Source organism: Alternaria incomplexa (assembly GCF_024043165.1).
Source record: "Alternaria incomplexa strain BMP 0042 chromosome Unknown scaffold_7, whole genome shotgun sequence".
Taxonomy (NCBI): Eukaryota; Fungi; Ascomycota; class Dothideomycetes; order Pleosporales; family Pleosporaceae; genus Alternaria; species Alternaria incomplexa.
In genome coordinates this window covers 1,132,818-1,154,868 of record NW_026249856.1, presented here as the reverse complement: position 1 = coordinate 1,154,868, position 22,051 = coordinate 1,132,818, and the positions used below count along the sequence as shown (strand labels likewise).

Here is a 22,051-nt window from a genome sequence, read left to right as displayed (position 1 = left end):
GCTTTGCCTATCCGCAACACCACCTTTCGTCTTGTGCTTCCATCCTGCATCATGCAGCTTATTGCTTTTCCTGAGCCTGGCGCTCTCAACCCTCCGTGCGGATGAAGATGCACTTTGATGTCTGCTCCGTTCTACTTTATCGTTGTTTCGCATAACGGATACCTTCGTTGGCAACAAAGTCGGACTTCCATGTTATAATCTTGCGGCGCACAACCTTGATCATGAATCTCGCTAGCTGCAATACCGGGATCTCACAAGCCGGCGCGCTTGCCTCGGAGCACAAGAGCAGCTATCAGCGCGGAAGCAAAACCGCGACATGTCGATCCAGTGCGAGCCAAGAAGACCTTACCAAGGGCGGCTGCAACTCGTATCCCATTTCACAAAAGTGTTCCAGTAAATCATCTTCTAGTTGGGAGTATACATAATCTTTAGAACTGTATACTTGTTAAGATCTGATAGTGTGTATGCAGCACAATGCGAGAAGCACAAGTGGAATTCTTATCAACAAGTCTAATGGCTGAAATGCTTCCATACTGGCATTAGTACTCTTGTTGTGCTAAGCTTCTAGGACCACGGACTATTATCTGGCCAGGTTCTTCTTCGAGCAGTTTGATGCCCGTCATATCGTACTCCCCAGCCCTTGAGTCAAAACGCTCGTACCAAAGATGCGCTAACCTGAATGAGTCCAGTTTAACAACATCACTATCCGTGGTTGCGTGGTCTTCGTTTTGGCTCACCAGAAGCTCGTTTCTTAGCATTGAAGAGCCATTTCCAAATCGTGATCTGGTAAACGCTCTAAGACTCCGAAAGGCATCGATGAGATCACGAGTATTCCGTCTGCAGCTCAGGCGCCTTGGGACCTTCCTGAGCACTAACGGGAATACATGCGGGTAAGGCTTCTGGCAAGTGTGTAGTATCGCTATGTATGCAAGGACTTCCTCTTCGACAGAATCTGCCAGGCTCGGTTGCGGAGTAAAGTCTTCAGATGCGTCTTCTTCGGTACTAGGTGCGTCTGGCTTCTCTAGAGACTTGAAAGTCCAGTCTGAATTTGCGTCCCACCGGACGCCGCGGTCCTCATTATCCCAGTCCGACAAGGCATCTTCGTTTTCGGCCAACTTCTCTACCGTTTCGGGCTCGTCTGGTATCAGTCCATCTGGACATTGCTGCAGAAGTCGCCATGGAAGCGCAAAGACCATGTTTGTGCTGAGGCGGTCCCACTGGCCGAATGTAGCGCAGCCTTTTTCGATATCTTTCACAATGACAATGTAGTCCTGGGCTGACATGTTTCGATGGATAATGATAGACAATGTTAACCGGTTGTGCAGATGCGTGATGGTCGAGAGAGCTTCTATGTAATCATGATTTAGCTTGAATAGGCCCACGGGGGTTTGCTAGAATGCGGTATGCACGAACAATGGGTTTTCACTCAGCTTGGAATGATGCTGATGACGATCGTGCGATACTCTCCGATTTGCTCAACATTGTATCGGCACATCTCATTTGGTGACCTCGAAGATCTGCTATCACGTCCGACTCTCAATAACCCTGGTATGAATGGCTTTTGCGGTAAAGATGAGTTCAATGTCGTAGCCTCGCCATAAGAAAGTACTAAGCTTTCATGACTCACATTTGACCGGCTGCACAAGACGTTGCTGCCGCACACTACAATGAGGAAATTGAAAAGATGCACTGCAGTCTACGACAAGACAAAAAATGTGAGATACCAATATTTAAGCGTAGTGTAGACTTCTAGATCCTTGACTTCCATGTCGTTCTCCGCACGAGGCTGATATGTACTTCTTTCCTCGAACAGGATAGAGCCACCAAAATATGTCGAAAAAGTTCGCATTCGTATTACAGGTATATGACGAGTTGTCAAAAAGCTAAAGCTCATGACGGGAATGGAGAGACACCACCCAACCTACCTAGTGTACCTCATGGAATACGCCAATTCTCTCTCAATCAGGATGGGTGAAGCAAGAATCTTCGTGGCTTCGCAGTCTGTAACGTGAAATCTGAATTGGCTTGGTGAATGTGTGCAAAAGCATTGGCTTCCGAACGCACAAACACTCAGTGTAACCTAAATCTACTAGGCTAAGCTTCTCGTACTCACGGCTTTCTTATAGACAAATCACACCCGCTCGACCTATTTCACAGCTATAGGAACACAACTTCAATTCCACGGTCTTATAAGCGCCCGTTCTCACATTATATCACCCTGGAACTGTTCAGGTCAAAGCTGACCAGATGAACACTTATGCGATGCCCAACCTAGAAGCCCCCACTGCGCCTCCATCTCCAGAAATCCCAGCAGCCCGAGTCAAAGATCCACCACTTCCCACCAGACGTCAACCACCACCTGTGCCAAAGAAGGCCATAAAGGCTGATAAACCCAATTGTGGCATCTGCTATCAACGAGTAGAGCTAAAGCCCAAAACCAAAGCAAACATCCATTTCAACAAGTGTTGGGATGGTCTAAGAGAGAAGGCGAAGGAAGCGAAGAGTCAGATTGTGAAGAATTCCCTGCAGGAAAGGGAGATTGGAGACAGCGACGAGATCTCGTTGGAGACGCTGCAAGTCGAGAACAGCGAACTAGATGAAAGAGAGGAATCATCCACACCGATACCATCATTCTCACCAGACCTGGAGAAAACATCCTGTCTTCTTTGCCACAAAGATCTGTGGGGTATGAACGATCTCGACGCCTTCGACCACCGCTTGATCTGCCTTAAAACACTCTCTCCAGCTCGCTGCCCTGTCTGCGAGGTCTCCTTCAGAGGAGTCCCTGAGCCATGCGATGACGTCCTCTCCTGCGAAAGTAGTGGCTGGCCAATTCATACCATAATCTGGCATTTACACGCTTGCCAGAACGACTGTCATACTTGCCCAGAAGCACAGGCCGACTGGACAGCCTTGATTTCTCGGCGGGCTGGTCTTACCGAAGTAGCGCAGAGAGTCTTCTGGAAGAATGTAGGAGAAAGAAAAGATTGGGGTCTGCGCAAACACAGGGACAGCGTGAAGACCAAGAAGAAGTCGGGGTTAGCGCGCGAGGATGGGATATATCGGGCAAAGAGCTCGCCGTTGCGTACTTCGCAGATAATCGTTCCTGCGCGCGCGTCCCATAGTGAGTCGGAGATCGAGGTAACGAGGGTGGAGAAAGCTGTCGTAGCCGAAAAGATCCCTTTCGATCGGTTTATAAGGTCTAGCTCCTCCATAATGAAGCTCCCTCACTCCGCGAAAATGCGCACGGACTACAAACCTGAGGAAGTGCGAACGGAGGTACTGCCTCTCTTCGATTCGAAGACATTCTGGAAACAACTTTCGTACAAAGCGCAGACGCGATTGCTACCCAAGCTTGTACCTAAGCCACTTAACGTTACCTCTCCTACCAAGAAGAAACTACCAGTTGACCGTGCGCTCGCGGTAAAGTTTCCAGTCCCTAGCGACAAAGACAAAGCGAAATTGCAGCTTCGATTGTTGAGCAATCAGCCAGTAGCTCTCGCCCCGATGACTTCCGCGGCGAAATCAGACGCGCTTCTTAAAGCACCTCAGCGGCCCACAATCCCCAAGAACAAGGATGAACTCGACGCCTTCCAAAGGAAGTTGTTAGATCTGTTGAAGCCTTTTGAAGACCAAGAAAGTGTCACGCTCCCTCGGAAAGTGCGCCAGTTCCCAGAGATCACCCTGACTTGTCCAGAAGAAGAACCCGACAGTCCGCCTGCATCGGCTTTATCACAGCCGTCGAGCATCAACAACGCGACTTTCAGTACCGCTACTGCAACTCAAAAGCCCCCCAGAAGCACGTCTTCACTTCCGAACGAAAATTGGCGTAACTCGCCTCCCGGCGCTCAAGAACGGTTCCGTAAATTGATAAAATCGAATAAAGCAAGGCCATACTACGGACGGTCTCCAAGTCCGCGGGCTAAGCCAGATGTACTTCCCAACGGCACAAGGTCATCTCCGCATCCGTGGCCGGCCAGCTTTGGTGAAAGAAGATCCATGACTGCTGTAACTCTACCAGTACATGGTAGGCCAGCAAACCCTCTCCCGGAGAGCTCGCTACAGTGGACGTTTTACAGTTTCCAGGAACTTGACCAAGATTTGGAGGTCGAGACTTATGTGTACGGTCGGCGCGGCGCCATTCCAGTTGCCTTAAAGTCTAATATTCGTACTGTTATCGATCCTGCGCTGTCTGAGGAAGAGCAGATGGCACGGAACCGAAAGTGCTGTAGAGGCATGTTCGGGAGCTTTGCCGAGACGAGCGAGTAGATAAACAGTGTAGAGTGAAACGAAGTTAGAAGACGTTGTAAAGAGTCGGCGCTCGAGGCGAGAGAGATACAAGATTGGGCCGGGTCGCTGTACGAAGCACAAGGATTAGAGTGAATCGTGGATACATGCAGGATAGAAGAATCCTGACTCGTGTATAGACACGTGAAACTATGTATAGTTGAAGAATAACGAGCGTTTCATCATAACATCGTGACAATACTTCTGATAGCGGAAGTGGAAGAAGCTACAGGCATAGCACACCCGCGATGCGGCCTTTGAACCCGGAATCTACACCTTACTCTTCTCATCACCGACAACAAACACCTCGGTAGGCTCCACTTCGATCTCATCCGACGAAAATGTCCTTGAGCGGCGGAAGACAGCTTCCTCGACTGTGTCATATACCATCGTGCCTTTCTTATTGACATCAGCCACATCGCGGAGCTTCCACCCGAACCTCGCGAAGCGCTCGCGAACACGGTCGTTTAGCCCTACGAGTCGGAACTGCGTACTCTTCCCACCATACGCCTCGATATCTGCTTTCAGATCTTTCAAATGTGTAAGACCTGTTGTGTCGATATTATGCATGGCATACATGTCCAGCACGACACTGCGAATCTGAACAGGCTCTTCGAGGATCTCGGCTTTCGTACGGAGACGCAATGCGCGATCTTTGCCAGCGACACTCCAGTTGCGGTTTGCGTGCGCAGCCTCTAGCGTCGCCACATCACCGGAGTTGAATGTCTGGACCGCGTCGAGGCACTGCGTCTTGATGTGGTAGGCGTTGTAGAAGAGCATAGACTGGTGGATGCGAAATACTTGGGTATCGAGAGGAGTGGGATGCATACCGGATTGGCGGCCGTGAGAAGCCACTTCGATAGACGTTATGCGGTGAACGCGGTGGAAGGCCATGAAGAGGAGGTGGTAGACGATGTTGAATCCGACGGCCGTGCCGATCCCAACTTCTGAGGAGACAAAGAGGGTGAGCCAGAAAGCTAGCATGGAGGTAGTAAAGTCGACGAGTGAGGTGCGCCAATATCCGTAAAAGACTTTGAGGGGAACTACAATGTGCCATACTGCCGTAACAATGATAGCTGCCAATGTAGCTTTCGGTATCCAGTATAGTGCTGGCGAAAGCTTGAAGATACTGAGGATGACCACACCACCCGCAATCAAACCATAAGCTGGAGACTTGACACCGGACTCTGAATTGACCGCAGTCCGCGACATAGCACCTCCGACCGCCATGGAGGAGAAGAAAGAATTGAAGAAGTTGGTGAAGCCGAGATAAACTAGCTCTTGTGCAGCGTCGGTAACGTAGCCGTTCTTGCGACCAAAGGCTTTAGCGATAGCTAGATGTTCAAGCGCAGCTGCAATGAAGGGCGCAATGCTTCGGGCGAATACCTTGCCGATAAGTGCCGAGTCTGGCATGCGAGGCGTTGCAATCCCATCAGACTTTACCTTGCTGAGTGCCCAGACAGGATCGTCATTCTCAAGGTCGATGTCCTTGTTCACTGCGTACGAGATACCAGCGAAGAGAATGAGGACTACAGCACTACGCCCAAGTGCTAGCAGCCATATGGCCTTGTTCTTCTTGCCCCAGCGCTGTCCCATCTTCTGCATGAGATAGAGCAGTAGAAGGCCCCCAAGACCCACTCCGCATGTCGGACCGTCGTATTGTGGTATCTTGGCGAAAAGGTCGTGAATGATGTTCGCCGTACCGGAGCCGACAGTGATGCCGAATAGCGAGGGGATTTGGCCGAGCATGATGACGATGGCAGCTGCGGAGATGAAGCCGCTCAGAACAGGCACGGAAATAAACTCTAGCAGAAATCCTAGCTTGAGCAAGCCTAGCGTCATGGAGTAAATGCCGACGGACATAGCAACAGCGGAAGCGATGGCTTGCGGTGAGTATCCGTCTTGGGCAACATCTGCGATTATCTCCGCTGTCAAGAGACCCATGAGCGACGTAGGACCAGTAGACAGATCTGTGCGAGTCTTAGTAAGAAGGGTTGCAGTGAGTAGCACCGACTTACCCTTAGATGTGCCCATGATCAGGTACAGAAAGTTAGGCAGCCAACTCGACATAAGTCCATACTGTCCGGGGATTGTCGCAATCTTCGCGTACGCCAGAGACTGAGGGATGAGCAGAACGCCAACAGTGATACCGGCTAATGTGTCGTTCAGTAGCCATCGCGGGTTGTACTTCGGCAGCCATTGAATGATGGGCGCCTTCTGAAGTAGATATTGGCCTGTCACTGAAGGTGCGGCGCGGACGGCTTTCGTGCCATACCGTATCGTCCGCTGGAGGGTAGTATCAGTGGCTATCGCTTGTCGGCTTCCTTGAGCCTTCTTCCTGAGATACTCCATAGTGGGTTGGCAGATAGCAAGCAAAAACAAAGCGACAAAAGATGTTTTAGAGCTAGCACAGTGCCTCGTTGAGCAGTGGAGGAGACTTATTGAGGGTTACCCTAGAGCACGGCATATCAAAGATATACTCCGCACATCCTGGGCATCGGCGTTATCGACCACAAAGTAGCGTCCTGTCGATGAAACTGGGTCTCGAAGCCACAGCGCTGCGATTGAGCCTACTGGGTGGCCGGTCAGCACACCCACTCTCAACCGCTTACCCGCATGGAAACATGCTGGGAACGTCTAGACGAAATCGCGTCGAGGAACTGCCAATCATGGCAACAAGACGTCAGCATGTCGGTCCCGCGATGTCCAATGAGGAAGTGAACTGCAGCTGCCATGTCTGATACCCTGCTCAAGTCTCGACCTTCCGTCTTGGAGACCGAGGTGTGGGCGAGGAGGAGTGGAGATTTCGACGTAGTTGTGATTCGGCCTTCGTTTCGTAACACACCACTGAGGCGCAAAGACGTAGTCACGCTGTCAACACCAGCAGGGGCCGGTAAGATATTAGACAGGCGCTTGTCACACTGCCGATATGCCTAAGCAGAGGCAACCCAGGTTTGAGTTGCAACTAGCATCGCCCTCGGGCCTTACTCAAGCTTTTTGGAGATAACCGGATCGCGTACATCTGACTTAGTGGATTGGCAACGGCGAACTCAAATGGCGTGGTAGAGGACTCTTTGTTGAGGGACAGAGATGTTTGGACAAAATTACCCCGCAATACACCTCATCAGCACCGAATTAGCTTCCGTCAGCCACCCCGCGCAAGGCTCGTTGAAGCCGCACACTAGCGCCTTGAATTAAGCTTTGAGTCAAGCTCCACGAATAGACGGCCAAGCATCCTTGTCGAGTATCTCCCGGACGGAGCGTGTGCCGTGTCAGTGCAGCCGACGATCGAAAGCACGACGAAACGTTCGTTTACAACGACGACGATCATAACAGGCCCAGTCTGCATAATTCGGTAGTTATCATAGTGACAAGAAGTATGAGACAATTCGTGCATCTCGCAGATGGCATGATATGAGTTGTCTGGGTTTGGGTATGACTAGCAAATGTTACCCCTCAACCGATGGCGGCACACTCTGAACATACTGGAATACGCTGCTTTGCCTAGGCGTTCCTTTGGTGCGCAACGCCAACGCGCCTCAGTGGCGCGCGTGGTTTGTCATCCTCGCGATATGAAAACATGGAGCACTAGTCGGACGTGGCAACGATTTGACAATGGCGTCGGCAATGCGTTCGTCGGAATGACAATCCGTTGTAGTCACATCGAGCATCCGCGTCAAGACCGAGACTCCAGTTTCCGATCTGTAGACAACTCATGAAACTGACACTCGGATAGCCTGATCACGCCAATGCGCTACAGATGTAAGTTCAGTACAGCAGACAGCTCTTGCATATCAACAATATTTCAGGAGCCTGCTCTGGGTACGCGTACATCTGCGCATGCATCCCCGAGCGGGATCAGTTCCCAGAAACGATAGATGCATGCAGTGTGACCGGCGCCCTTTGACCCGATAGGGACAAGCTTCAAGTTCGTGCGAGACGTGTTTCGCTAAGCCGTTTGGGAAGGTAGAGCTCGAGGCACTCTCGCGAAGGCTGTAGAGATGGTGTGTACAGCGATTGCCACGATAATGTTGCATGATGCGCGTTCGCTGCCGAAGATGCGTGCACATGACCACTGATTGCGCATGTTGAAAAAATGTGTGCACAATTCGTCATGACCTGGAAGCGTCAAACGTGAATGATTAGCTCCATGTCTCTACAGCGTTCCCGCATTCGTTGACTTGGCCATTACATGAGGCTGAACCCAGCGCTGAAGTTGGAGCCAAGAGACATTTCGTAGTCCAGCCATTGCGGACTCTGGACTAACCATGCTTCTCATGTGGTCTTAGTAAAAGCTTGAAGAGGCTCCGTTCTGCATCGACTGGGATATGTAGTAGGGCACAAGACATGGTGCCAATGTGTTGGGTGGTGTGGGAGCAAACAGCCATCATGCCAAGTGACGACTCTCAGTCAGCGAATCTCGCATAGAATCCGGACAAGGCCCCTTCGAGCGACTTAGCCCCTCCAATAACGGTGATATATCGGGAAGCCGTGAGAAGTCCAGCGGGCGATATGGCAGCCTGGACCGTGTGCCGACACCAACAGACTGAGTGCAGACGGTGGGATTGGCTGGTGAGGAGGGATGTGTAGCGAAGGGGTTGTGATCAATGGCTGAATATGCAGCAACACTGATTGAATACCAGATATCCAGCTCAAAGAAAGACGCCGAGGGCTTTGACTAGGAGATGAGTGACATCATAAGGAAGTCGTCGTGGAAGGTCCTGCAAAGAACCGGTGGGGTAAAGCTAGAACAGGGCGCTGCAGGAGGCCGTTGCATGCCCCTGTCAAGCATCACGCGAAGGAAGGGCGACCCATGCCTGCCGCCTGACGACACGGGCAGGTGTGATAGCGCGAGGCACAAAGGTGCATCGCTGTGTGAGAGAAGACGCGATCGAGGTGAAAGCAAGCGCGTTGCGAGGAGGATGGCTGGCACGACGCGACGAGGGAGGTGAAGGGTGCCGTGTCGGAGACAAAGACGCAAGCTCCGTCTCCGCGCTAACGCCAAGACGAAATTTATTATCGATACGGCATCATTCCAGCCAGTGCAGAGCAGACGTCCCCGGCGAGAGTTGTATATCGAAGACATTGGAACATGGCGCGCAAGAAGAAGAGCGCGCAGGCTGATGCCGCGCCCAACGGCAGCGCCTCGTCGACGCCGCCGCCCGCCTCCAACGGCGCAGCAACCGCGAAGAAGCCGGCCGGCGAGCCCTCGACGTCTGCCCTCATCATCTGCCGCAACAAGTGAGTTTGGGCGGGTACTGCCGTCGTGATGCACAGAGACAATACCCTAATGGCGGGACTACAGGCATTGGCGCTACATCTCTTCGTTCCACGGCCCCTGGCTGCAGCTGCCCCCCGAGGTCCTCGAGTCGCTCGCCCACAGCAACTACCTCTCCCCGCGCCCCCACCCGATTGACCCCGCCGTCTTCTACGACCTCGTCAAGATCCGCAAGGCCGTAGATGAGGCGACCAACCTGGCTGTGCGCGCCACGTCGGGCCTGACGTCGGCCGCCCTCAGCAACAGCCTCAATGGGAACAACAGCATGCTGGGCAATGCCGCCGCGCTGGGGATAGGCTACGGGGGAGGGGGGACCTCGAAGCTGAGTAGAGAGCGGAAGCATCGCATGCGGGAGCTGGCGACGAGCAAGCTGAGTCAGGCATATCATTTGGACGAGATCGCGGCCAGTGTAGCTACCATGCAGAGCGCAAGCACGCTGGAAGACGTCGCGCACCTGGTGCTTCAGCGCGAGCCCAACAACGTCGACGCCAAGTACGTCCACTTCTTCCACGAGAAGATACCCAGCCGCATGATGGCGCAGTGTACACCTTTGCATACTTTGAATGAAATCATCAGCGAGCGACCCAACGACGGGAGCCCCCTTCGAACGCGCGCATTGACAAGAATCTTCAAGGAGGACTACGTGAACTCGGCCAAGGACCTGAGTGAGGCCCTGAGCACAGCGCGATACATGATGGCACAGCATCGCGCAGGCAACGATCAGCTGGTGCTGGCAAAGACGCTCCAGGAACAATATGGGCGGGATTGGCGGCAGGAAGTCAAGATCCCCGACGAAGACCACCCCAATTCGCTCGAGACACAGCTGCTGTTCCATCGCGCGGGCGTATACTTCACTATAGCATGCGGCCACGTCAATGCTGCCCTCGACGGCCTACAGGCAGCGGAAGAGGCAAAGGCACGGCGCGATGCCCAAATCGCCGAAGGTAAGGAGCCAGATCCAATAACACCAGAAGAAGCGCATAGCAATCATCTTCGCCTCGAAGCCCGCAAGCAGGTCCGCCAGAACGCCAAACGCGCCCTACGAGACTATGTCGCCTTCCTCTCACACTTCGACTACACGCCCGGTATCTCCGCTGAGCTCGCCGAAGAGTTCTTGCGCAGACTGGGCCACTCGGCAAACGGCAGCCCCAACGGGTATTCGAATGATAAGATCAAACCGAATATGAACCGCCTCATCGAGCAGACAAACGGCGCCTCATCGCCCATCTCCGAAGCCCTCGTTCCTCACCGCGGCCCAACCAAATCCTCCTCTGACCGCGCATCGTGGCCCAAACTCCCTCCACCAGAGATCTTCAAGGTCTCCCAGCTCTTCGATGCTGCCCCTCCCGCATCTCTACCCCCGTATCCACCGCCTCGCAACTCGTCCGAGTCCGCAGCCTCCGCAGCAGCCACCGCCTTCGCAGATAGCCACGAGAGTATAACATACCACCCCCTCATTACAGATGCCCTGCACAGTCTCCTCCTCTGCCACGCGCTCATACAAACACCCCCTAAAGAACACCTCCGCCACGCCCACAATGCCGCCCGCCTCGCCCGCGTCTGCGACGGCTACCCCATCTTCCTCGCCGCACGTTCTCCCGCACGCGCAGATTGGATCGAAGTCCTCCGTAGAGCTGGGAACTGGATCGGCCTGTCAACATCCTGGGAGAACCTTTGTCGCCCCGCCCCCCTACCTGGCCATGGAGGCGGCAAGAACGGCTCCACAGACGTAGCAGGAAAGAACGGCATGAACGGATCTGGCGGCGGCGAAACAGAAGCCCAACGACGCGAACGTCAGAAGCACGAAGCCATCCTCGAAGCCCTAGCCGACGAACGCGTCGTCGACGAAGAAAGCTTTCAGCGTGCGGTTCGCGCGCGCGAGCGCCGGAACAGAGAGGACGAGGAGGCCGAGAAAAAAAGGCAGCAATCTCCTCCTAGCGACGCAGATGGGAACCCAATGTCGCCACAACCCACCCCACCTAAGCGCTGGGCGCAAGATGACGGTCGCGAATATCCGATCAGTACGGAACGAGCTGAGGCCATTTCGCGCTGGGTCAGGGATGCACCGCCAGTGGGCGAGACCAGCGGTGCGAAAAGCAAGAAGAGAACAAAGGGCAAAGGGAAAAAACCTTCCTTGAGAGCGGGTGGAACGGGCCTGAGCCTTGCCGAGAGCGTCGAGACGATGAGTGTTCAAGACGAGGAGATCGATGATTAGTGCTAGATTTGGATGTTAGAGAGGCCCTTGTCTTGATAACGCGGTGGGACGGTGGACTATTCTCATCGAGAGCCATGGCCTCGGCCTGATAGAGTTGGAATTAGATTAGCTTTCTCATTAGCGCTTGTGGATAGCAGATGAATGTCCAAAGTGTTCTGATGGTTTTGATCGTCTGTCATTTCTCTAAATGAGACTATACTACATGCGGGCTGATAGGCAGCCACTTCCTTTCCTGAAAATCTCCTTTCCCGTCATATGTGAGCTCATGGCATTGCATACCTGGGTAGCGAGTACACCCTCACTTGCTAAACCAGTCCGCCGTAAACGCCCTCTCTGATCCTCCTATAGACACATGCTCGACGTCCGCCAGGTCCACTCCCTCCATCTCGTCGACAATCCTCTCCCAGATCTTCTCCGATTCCTCCATCGATACACTCTCTCCATCCCACCCGTACTGCAGGTCCTCTTCCGTAATCACAAAGTTATTCTTCTCGTTGTCTTCAAACACTCCGTACGGCTTCTCGGGTGCCACGTTATGGTTCAGTATGCGGTTGAGCGGCAGTTTATTGGCAGCCAACCAATACGCGCGATGGAACCGCTTGTCAGAAGCCTTCATGTTGGGAAACCACTTCTGTTTGACCGTGAGAAGATCCGCTTCCATGGATAAGCGGAGCCATTTGTGAACAGATGGCGCAACAGTCGTCCAATGGATCTCGTTATGCTCATGAGCAAACATTCCATATACGCCGATGCTGGTAGTCGTTGTGGCCGGTGGGTCATACTGAAACGGGTTCGCAGCGTTATGTAAAACTAGAAGCGACATTCTGTTTCCATTCTTGATGAAGCCTGCTGTAATATGCGCGTCCCATCTGTTGCTGTCTGAGTGGTAGATTCCTTCCTCCAACTGATCTTGTAAAAAGGACTCGGCAAAGTCGAAGCCATGTCCAGGTTCAAGCTCATATAGAACGACCGGCCACCTGTACTCGTCGTAGGTGCTTGTGATATCTTGGGGTATGGTCTCAGGGTGGACAATCTTAGGAGGCGGTGGTGGAGGTGCTGCGGGCGTATGCGGTTGATGTTGAGGCATGTAAACTAAGGGTCGCGCATGAACCGGTTCTTGATACTGTGGGTAGGGAGAAATATACGGTGGTGGGTGATACTGCCGCGGATCGATGTAGTGCATGGGGCCCGGTTGCGGTAGATGAGGAGTCGGGTGGTGGTTTACCACGGGGCTGCTTGTGAAGCTCTGTTGCTGCCCATGCTTTGGTTTGGGTGAACCCGGAAGAAGACGTCTAAAGCGAGGAGGTGGTGCAGGTGTAGTTGTCAAGTCGTCAATAATTGAAGCCTTGCGTTTGCGAGGCATCGATGTAGGCTCTTTGATCAGTTCGTACTGGGGCGCTGAGGCTTGGGCGGAAATTGTCTTTCTCCTCGCTACCTCGCCCTTTCTTTTGTACTCGTCCTGCTTCTTCTTGCTCTGTGCATCTACCATGCTAAGGTTGTGAGTTGGCCAATGCTGGATAGAGGGCGCTTTCTGTCAAGCTGTTAGCACGAATAGTAAGATCAAGGGAAAAACTGGACAGGCCTGCAGCCTACATCAGCATGGAAACCTGCAAGGTAGGTGCCCTAACGTCGATGTAGGCTCCAGACCTGTTCAGATTTTCCCTAGTTTGGCGTGATAGCAAGGGATACATACTAGTAATAAGTTAGCAAGATATCTTGAGAGCTATTCGTGGCGGCTACTTTACCCTGAGCAGGTTGGGAGTCGAATATCTGCTGCTGAGGCGACGGTTGCAGAATATTGGCAGATGGATGAAATCGAGGGGGTGGAGCGACAGTTTGTTGTGACAGACAACCCTGGATGTTCGATACTGAGGGATGAATGTATGCTGGTGCAAATGTGCTGTAAGGCGATGTATACTCTGAAGGGCCTCGCAATGGTTTCGCAGGATGATGTTGGCGCACATCGTCGAGGTGGTGAAGGGGCGGAGTAGGTGGTCGTTGCCTGTTCGCCCAATGTGGTACAGGCACGTTGTACCGATGTTGCGGCTGGTGGAGAATTTCGGGCTCAGGGGAAAGAGGAGTTGAGATGAAAGTACTTGCCGCAGTTATTTGTGGAGAGGGAGCGCCAAAGGTAGCCATCGAGTTTTTGCGCGTGGATGCAGCGTCATGCACGTCATCCAAGCTCATAGCCTGAGGCCAGCCGGAAGGCGCGCCATGTTGAGGAGGGTTCATCTGGTGTGCTTGCAGCAGGTTGAATCGAGAGGCTCATATTTGGTGTTGAAGGAGGCGGGCGGCGGTTGTTGACTATTTATACTGCCGTTGCTCGTGGTGACGGTCGTATGGGAGGCAGCAGCGACCAGTGATAGAAGGCACGCTACCCCGACAACACAAGGGAGTACACCGACAGTGCCAATTCGCGACGTGTCTCCCGCCTTCACCCGACAACTGCGGATAGAAACGCGCACAAAGTGGCGGATTGACCACGTTGAGGTTGCAACGTCGCTGCCTGACTGTTCTGTTGTTGACGTAATGAGATGGATCAGGAGATTAATGACAAACGAAGGGTTGAAAAACGAGCTGGGAACATCGAGGTAGAGATAGAAGTTTATCAACATGAAGTGATATATGAGCACCTTTATATAGAAATGCCGCAGATGGAAGCAATAGTGGTGAATGATTCAGTAATACGTTGAGGGGGGCTAACCACACTAACATTCACGGAACCTGTCTTCATCAACCACTAGAATGATCTTCTTCTCAAGGTGCCAGGCTGTCTTCGAATCAGCTGACCCAAACCAGATTTTAGTCGAATCAATACGTGCCAAGCTTCGTAGGCAGAAGCAGACCCGTGGAACATAGAGCGAACTGGATGAACTCTGCATATGAAAATGTAATCTTACCCAGATCTCGCTGATGAGTCATAAAGTAACCACCATACTCCCGCCTTTTCCTGTGCTTATTCAACGCTTCCAACGCCAGAAGAATCGAGACAAAGTGCGTAGACTAGCGGCAAAAACTAGAGATGTTGCGCCACACGCAGCTCGTGAGAAAGAAGAGGGAAAGCTAAACAACACGCTTGACCTGTAGACGGGATTAGTTGAGTACTGTTGGAATGATGATAGGATGCACGGGTGTTGGTTACCTCAAAGAACCGTTTGAGCCACCACACCTGGAAGAACCCCTGACCGATGAGTACCATCAACTGGAAGATGCTCCACCACTTGATGCGCGCGTTCGTGCTCTCAGCAGTATTCCTGTGTACGCGCTCGCGCACGATGATGTAGCTCTGCTCGTCCTTGACCTGGGAAACAAGTTCCGACATTGTTCGCACTGTTTCTGTCAGCACTGTCCTCTCCCAACTATCCAGTGTAGTTCCTCACCCTCCTTCTCCAATGGGTCTTGGGGGGCTTCCGATTCAGGGACATAGACAATGCCGTGCACATTGAACGAGACCTCCTTCGTGTTCGCGCCCCAGTGCTCGTTGTTGAAGCAGTATGTGTATTTGCCGTCTTCTTTGGCGTCGAAGGAGTGGTCGCCGGAGGATACGCCGCGTTCGTGGACTTGGTAGCTTCGAGAGGGCGTCTCGATCTGTGGATAAATAGTCAGCTATGTTGTTTGGAGGCAGAATTGGAGTCTCATTGACGCACCCAGAAATCGATCTCCAAGTTTCCGCTGCCGCCAAACTCCCGGTCGCCGACTTGGAACGTGACTGTCATCTTGTCGTCCTTGTGGAGGGACTCGTGGAAGCATTCGCGCTGGTGGGCCTTCATTTGGATGTTGTGCGCCGTCGCGAATGACAGCAAGCTGCTCGCCGCAGCGAGCATGGCGAGAGATGGGAACAGCATGGCGGGTGTATGGTGATGCTGCTCTGTCGTGTCGAATTCGGTGTTTCGTCGAGCGCCAAGCTACGTACACGGAGATGCCAGCTTGCCCGCAATGCAAGGGCCCAGAACGTTAGCGTTCAGATTAGTCAGCCACGGCTCCGTCTCAACTTCCTTCGAACGGCGTCCTGCTCTGTCCTACACCCCGCAATATTGTTTTTCGTTCACAGCCTTCCTAGTGAATTCTGGATGCGATGCAGCGTTTGTTCCAATCTGTTAGGAACCAGTAGATGACATGACAATTTCGCGATTCGATGTGCAGTCTGCGTGCGCTGACATCCGCTACCCTTGAGGGTCTCGCACGATTACCACAATGCGCTACTACAGAACTTCAAGGTACAGCTGAGGACTATGGAGATGACGTGTCGTGATTCAGTAGCTCAGATCGCTGGTAGCCTGGATATCTACGTCAACGAGTTGAGGCGGAAGGTAACACCCATGTATCTCTCATGAAATATCCTCTTCGTCGTCCACTTCCTTTCTTCTGTGCGCGTAGATCTTAGGATGACGTCCTTTCTTCTGATTCTGTTATCGTTCTGCCATGTACCCTTCTCTTCTGCCGTCCAAATTTAGAGGTTCTGAACAGATCTGTTTGCCGCCAAGACCATCGTCAGTCCGCTCCCACACTTGTCCCCGCAACAACAGCACGTCTTTCTTGTGCGCTCAACCCCAGCTTGCTTTATTCACTTCAATTCCTGCTCGTCTCCGCTCGGCGTTTTCGTCGCCGTCGCTTACGGACCGCGTCCTTTCTTGCGAGCGGTGTCAACGCCCTCACTTCGAACTCAGCGCTTGCACCTCCAAGCTATCGGGATGACGGATGTAAATGGCGCTCCGCGTAGAGTGTCCATGGCATACATCCTAGGCTTTAGTGACAAGCCGTACAAGGAAGTAAAGCCACCCGCACCTCCGCCTCCGCCGCAAACTAGGAAGCCCGGCCAACCTGCTAACATAGTGACTGCCCCCATTGAATACCATGACGAATCTTGTAAGCTAATTACCATCAGATGTCTACTCCTGGTCGCATCGTAGAGTGGACCGCGAGCGACGGACGAAAAGGCAGACTCACAGGCACCGGCAAACCACGACTTACTGCAGCCAGCCTCGCGAAGGTACCTTCTGAACAACGGCCGGCAAAGGAGCCAGTAGGCGCGAAGAGTAGCCCAAAGAAAGCAGCTTCGACTAAGCCCGCCACTGATGGAGATAACTTGTGGGGTAACCATGGGTGGGGTGACGCCAACGCAAAGAGCGAATCGAAGAAGTCGAGCTCGAAGAAGGCCTCAAGTAACAAAGGTGATGGATGGGTCGTACAGGAATCGGGTAATGACACAAACGATCCATTAGCAGCTACCTGGGGTACTACTCCAGATGCTACAGGTGGCGACGACAACAAAGAGAAGAAAGACGAACCCGCAGCACCTTGGGAGGCTACGACTGTCCCGGACAACAACACAGTCCCAGAAGAGAATGACAAGAAGGATGGAGAGTCAAACGGATGGACTAAAGAGCAAGATGAAAAGCTGATACAGCTGAAAACTAAAACTTCGAAAAGTTGGGCTCAGATGGGCGAAGAAATTGGTGGTAAGACAAAGCAAGATTGCATCGACCGTTTCAAAGAGATCCAACCGAAGGGATACAAGGCCAACGAGGTCAACCAAGGGGGTGGAGGCAAGAAGGGAAAGAAGGGGAAGAAAACAGATCAACATGATGGAAACAACAAGGATGACACGAAGAAAGAAGAGAAGAAGGATGAGGAAACGGGGGATGATGGCGGTTTATTGGGTCTCACGTTTGGAGAAGATACTGGTAACAGCAAAGACGAGTCTGGTGACAAGAACAATTCTGGGGACAAAGCACCCGATGTATGGGGCGGTACTGCAGACTGGGACTTCACTGGGGCAAATGCTGCAGGCACTGGTACGAATGCTTGGGAAACCCAAGTTGGATGGGGCACTGGCGCCACTACGGGTGGTGGAGACGTCGCGAATGATGCTGCCGCGAGCTGGGACAATATCGGTGGAAACGACTGGATTAAAGGGACGAACAACAACCACAAAAACAACACCGGCGGCGGTGCCGGAGGTGCGAAAGCTTCAAGGCAGAAAGTCCCTTCAAACCAAATGCCTCCGCGGGCGCCCGCTCAGCCCAATACCAGCAACGGCAACAACAACAACAACAACAACAACGCCCGTCCTATCGCCGCTCGTCCTCTCGAACTCGAAGTAAAACCCGACGATACTTTCTCCGCCGATGACTTGCGTCTAGTCGCTCGCATCTTACAACAAGATTGCTCAATGGTATGGAATAGGGTCAGCTGGCGATTCAGGGACAAGACAGGTAGAACCCTTCATGCTGATGAGTTCGAGAAAAAGATCACTGGGCGTCTAGAGGGCAAAGGTAGCGAGACGGGTGAGCGGAGGCGGTAGGACATTGACAAGGTGATGACAGAAGGTTACGCGTGAGATGTGTCATGAAGTACACCAAGGGTTGGGAGAGGAGTCAAATGAGCTCATATGTAATACTATAACTATAGCCAGCTGGGTTTCTAGTTCGCATCTTCTGGCTGTATAGTGACCGATGCACTAGTGCGCCTGATGTGGTGGTTAGATACACTTTGAACGAGTCAACACAGTCATGAAACGTGGGTCAACGAACTCGTCATGGCAGGTTATAAGCTAGATGACTGAGCCGTGCATGTTCAATGAGCATATTCTGGCGTAGCTCAAGCATCATGGATGAGACAGGACGAATGACTGTCCTCCGCGTTTCAGGTCGATCCTCGAGCATCTCTACTACCATCGGAGGTTGCACTCGCTCCTAGGCAGTGGCACTGTCCCTCCGAAGACACGTGTGCTTGAACTCCTTCTCCAGCCCAGGCATGTTCAGGCGATCGACACCCCAGCCGCAAGCCTGACTCTCACAGTGCAATACCAGCGAACTCAGATGACCAAAGACCTTTCCACATCCCTCGTCGCGACACACGAAAGGGTGAAGGTCACCAGCTGCCGACCAACGCTGTACTTCGCGGATATCGACGCGGCCTATGCGAATGGACGCATGCATATCGAGATCCATGTAAAGCGCCGAGTACCACCACTTTCCAAGACAGCGCGTAAGAAGTGCCGGGTCGTTGAAGTTGGGGCACTTGCCTGACTCCAAGTGATTGATCAGACTGGAGTAGGTGCGCATCGGTGCGTCGCAGGCCCAACAGCCAATGTCAGCGGACCTGTGCTTAGTCATGTGCTGGTGTGTTGTCAGCGTGGCAGTCGCGAGTTGATCGCGTGGCAGATCACTCACAATGTGGTAGTTGCCCTCGTGGTGAGTGTGGAAGCCACATTCCTCGCAAAGGAAACAGTTCTCGAGGTGAATACCCAGTTGGGTCTTTCCAGCACAGTGCTCGTCGCATTGGGGGCAGGCAAGTGCGAATGCACAGCTCTCGTAGTGTTGCGTAAGCTTGGTAAAGCTCGGTAGTATGCGCTTGCAGCCTTCGCACTGGAAGTGATCACACTTGAGATGCCGTGCAAGCGTGGACTCGTCCGGCCCATCGAAGTCGCAACCTGGTTGTAAGCAATGCTTATGTCCTTACCTTGGTCAGTCAAGTCCTTAAGGTGAAGTTATCGTTGAACAAGAGAATGAACGCTCTGACCAGGCAAAAAGACACGAGCTCGCAACTTAGAATCTCTCAGACCACTTACTGTTCGTCTGTTCCCAATGTGCATCCCGTTCATCCTGATTGCGAAATCGGCGCTGGCATGTTCCGCACCACGTATGCTTCGCAGCGGTTTGAAGATGTCGCTCCAACTCAGCGCGAGCGTTGAAGCCGAGCAGGCAAGTAAGACACACCCACTCATGGCCGACGCTGTAGTTATTCTCGAAGTGGTTCTTGAGAGCCCAGTCGTCCTTGAAAGCGGAGAGACAAAGGTTGCAATGAACTTCATGGTTCGCTGCATTGTCGACGTGGTTTTTGAGACCATTGCGATCCACGAAGACGCGCTTGCAGAGGTTGCAATAGTTTTCGTGTCCGACGCTCTGCTTAATATGACTGAGCAGTGCAGCTTTGTTGGCGAACTTGTACGAGCAGACGCCACACCAGTTCTCGTGTGGATCGTATGCTTTTTCGGGTGTGTTGTCCGTTGAGCCCGAGAGGATGCGATCTTGCCCTTGCTGGGCGCGTGGGCGGTTGAGGATAGCCTTGGTGCGGTCATTCAGCACCTGCGGAGAGCGTCGAACCGGTGGTGCCGGCTGTACTGCAGGAGCGCCGCGCTTCTTGACCTCTTGCCATGGCATTGAGTCATCGGCAATCTGGTTGAGGAATGGGTTTTGAGAATGGTCAATAGCGGGACTGCGGACGGGAGTTTCGCTGCTGTCTGCACTAGCGAACATCGCATAGCGGTTGCTGCCAGGCGCGGCCATTGCCAGTCCGCTGCAGCGAGGGGAGGACGGGGTCGGTGTTTACAACAATGTAGTATCGGTACAGCTGATTGTGCTGATAGAGGTGATTGTGCTAGCACGGACAGCCAATAGCAAGCAGCCTGCCCTGGAGGCAGCAAGCGCCTTGTCACGTGACAGCGCGAAAACAAACGGATGGAGACATGAATACACACGGATGCGCGCATAAGCGGCACCAAAGATCGATCGAACGTCTACTCGCGTTGAAGGTATCTTCGATATACAGGAATGACCATGTAACTGATGACATTGAACAAGATGACACGATGGCCGACACGAGGAGACGGTGAGCGTGGAGGTAATGGCGCGATGGATGTACACCTTATTGGGAGCGAACGCGATGTAGAGAATGCAGAACGAATCGACAAGTAAGCATGTACGTGTCGAATGGGCTCAGAAAGGTCGCGAAGCATATTGTCGCGAATGGACGGCGTGAGATGGTCGAAGCTGGGGTCCGGAAGACACGTTAAGTGAAAGCGAGACATGGACTAAATATCCATTCAGCGATGTCTCTATGAGACTAGAGTAGGGCAGTCAGACTGAAAGGAATGATGTCAGGAGGAAAGACGTGTTTGAATTGAAGGAGGTTGGGTGAATGACGCCACTAAAGTTAGTGTGTCACGTCGCTCACGCGCTCGGTTCCGAAGTTCGCCCGCCCAGACTTCGTATCTGTCACACCCACCGAATTCAATCACCTCCACCATCAGCGCCATCAGCGCCATCTCGGAAACTATGCTCCGCGAAGAAAAGCCAATGTTCGGTTACACTGCGACTGGAATATGTGATGAGGCCCCTTAGCTGCTTGCCCGAATAACGCGTCAGTCCTTGGCCAGAGCAGCACTACTGCAGAATTCATCGGACGCGTGCTTACTCCAACACTCTACCTTCAACGACGAACGAGCAGTCTGCTCCTTCCAGGGATCTCTGCTGCGCATCTTTTTAATGGTTCTGTCACCCGTGACGTCGAACAAGCGGTCTTATTGTCATCTCGTTCCACTATGGCGGCTCGAGCCTCAAGCGTGGCCACGAGAACTAGAGTCCTATCTCATTTTATCAATGCCTTTCCGGAAGCTTCCCGACTCTAGGTGGGTGTTACTCACATGAGAAGGTTTGCTTTGCGAGCTCGGAATCTTGAAACATCAGAGTTTGTTCGTCGCGATGAACTCAGTACAATATGGCCTCGCTAACAAAAGGCTGCTACATCTTACTCACGACATACATTTAACTCTGTCGTCCAGTCTAGAACGGTGCATTTCACTTGGAGCTTCCTTCGTTTGCTACTGCACTCCACAATGCGTCTGACTGTTAGTATAAGGATATGGATCCGGTATATTCACTACGGCGGCTTTACTATTGATCTTTCACACACGCTACATACCAGAGCTCGGCCTGCAGCTACGCCCTACTGGTCTTCTTCGATCCGCTTCTCAACCAGCTTTCTTCACGAACATCGTGGCGATTCAACCGGGTGAAAGCTATCCAGCGTCACTCACACGCGCCAAAGACTATGTCACACGACGTGGAGGGAAAGCGATGTGCCCCACAAGATGTACCTGCTTTCTGTATAACTACGGGCGCGGACTATACCCCCCGGTGATCTCTCACTCCCTGCACAACCATTCGGCTCTACTTCTTTGGCTGGCCTTCTTGTCCTACACGGAAGAACCACCCAGTTTCATCCAAGTACGTTGGTTTGGAGAAGTGCTAAACAGTACTTGTATAGCAAACCGGTACCGAAAACTATTCTTGCACTTTTACGAGACACTAATCACCGTCATAAGACTTGCTTCGTATAAGATGCATTGCATCGATAGGAGGATTCACCAGCGTTCACAAAAGACTAATCGCTTTGTCGCCTTTGAGCCTCGCTGTATCAACCATGCGTGGGATACGGAAAACAGTAGGCCGAAGGATCTCACCATCGATCAGCTTTGCCGTGCGCAA

The 22,051-nt window shown here is 52.7% G+C and overlaps 8 protein-coding genes across 8 annotated transcripts; 3 read left to right on the top strand and 5 right to left on the bottom strand.

Moving 5' to 3' along the window:
- Positions 1 to 539: 539 nt before the first annotated feature.
- J4E90_005583 (uncharacterized protein) lies at positions 540 to 1,283 on the bottom strand (the record flags this gene model as incomplete). Its single annotated transcript, XM_051435136.1, has 1 exon — positions 540 to 1,283. One exon carries the CDS (start codon positions 1,281 to 1,283, stop codon positions 540 to 542), a length of 744 nt encoding a protein of 247 aa, XP_051291160.1.
- Positions 1,284 to 3,240: 1,957 nt separating this feature from the next.
- Positions 3,241 to 3,833, top strand: J4E90_005582 (uncharacterized protein; the record flags this gene model as incomplete). Its single annotated transcript, XM_051435135.1, has 2 exons — positions 3,241 to 3,602; positions 3,698 to 3,833. 2 exons carry the CDS (start codon positions 3,241 to 3,243, stop codon positions 3,831 to 3,833), a joined length of 498 nt encoding a protein of 165 aa, XP_051291159.1.
- A 724-nt stretch (positions 3,834 to 4,557) lies between these two features.
- On the bottom strand, positions 4,558 to 6,639 carry J4E90_005581 (uncharacterized protein; the record flags this gene model as incomplete). The annotated part of the gene is made up of 2 exons (XM_051435134.1): positions 4,558 to 6,257; positions 6,306 to 6,639. 2 exons carry the CDS (start codon positions 6,637 to 6,639, stop codon positions 4,558 to 4,560), a joined length of 2,034 nt encoding a protein of 677 aa, XP_051291158.1.
- A 2,740-nt stretch (positions 6,640 to 9,379) lies between these two features.
- J4E90_005580 (uncharacterized protein) lies at positions 9,380 to 11,780 on the top strand (the record flags this gene model as incomplete). Its single annotated transcript, XM_051435133.1, has 2 exons — positions 9,380 to 9,528; positions 9,593 to 11,780. The coding sequence occupies 2 exons, from the start codon at positions 9,380 to 9,382 to the stop codon at positions 11,778 to 11,780; spliced, it is 2,337 nt and encodes a 778-aa protein (XP_051291157.1).
- A 298-nt stretch (positions 11,781 to 12,078) lies between these two features.
- On the bottom strand, positions 12,079 to 13,269 carry J4E90_005579 (uncharacterized protein; the record flags this gene model as incomplete). The annotated part of the gene is made up of 1 exon (XM_051435132.1): positions 12,079 to 13,269. The coding sequence occupies one exon, from the start codon at positions 13,267 to 13,269 to the stop codon at positions 12,079 to 12,081; it is 1,191 nt and encodes a 396-aa protein (XP_051291156.1).
- A 1,574-nt stretch (positions 13,270 to 14,843) lies between these two features.
- On the bottom strand, positions 14,844 to 15,625 carry J4E90_005578 (uncharacterized protein; the record flags this gene model as incomplete). Its single annotated transcript, XM_051435131.1, has 4 exons — positions 14,844 to 14,861; positions 14,923 to 15,110; positions 15,161 to 15,368; positions 15,428 to 15,625. The coding sequence occupies 4 exons, from the start codon at positions 15,623 to 15,625 to the stop codon at positions 14,844 to 14,846; spliced, it is 612 nt and encodes a 203-aa protein (XP_051291155.1).
- A 1,040-nt stretch (positions 15,626 to 16,665) lies between these two features.
- On the top strand, positions 16,666 to 18,084 carry J4E90_005577 (uncharacterized protein; the record flags this gene model as incomplete). The annotated part of the gene is made up of 1 exon (XM_051435130.1): positions 16,666 to 18,084. The coding sequence occupies one exon, from the start codon at positions 16,666 to 16,668 to the stop codon at positions 18,082 to 18,084; it is 1,419 nt and encodes a 472-aa protein (XP_051291154.1).
- Positions 18,085 to 18,475: 391 nt separating this feature from the next.
- Positions 18,476 to 20,071, bottom strand: J4E90_005576 (uncharacterized protein; the record flags this gene model as incomplete). Its single annotated transcript, XM_051435129.1, has 2 exons — positions 18,476 to 19,215; positions 19,354 to 20,071. The coding sequence occupies 2 exons, from the start codon at positions 20,069 to 20,071 to the stop codon at positions 18,476 to 18,478; spliced, it is 1,458 nt and encodes a 485-aa protein (XP_051291153.1).
- Positions 20,072 to 22,051: the final 1,980 nt, after the last annotated feature.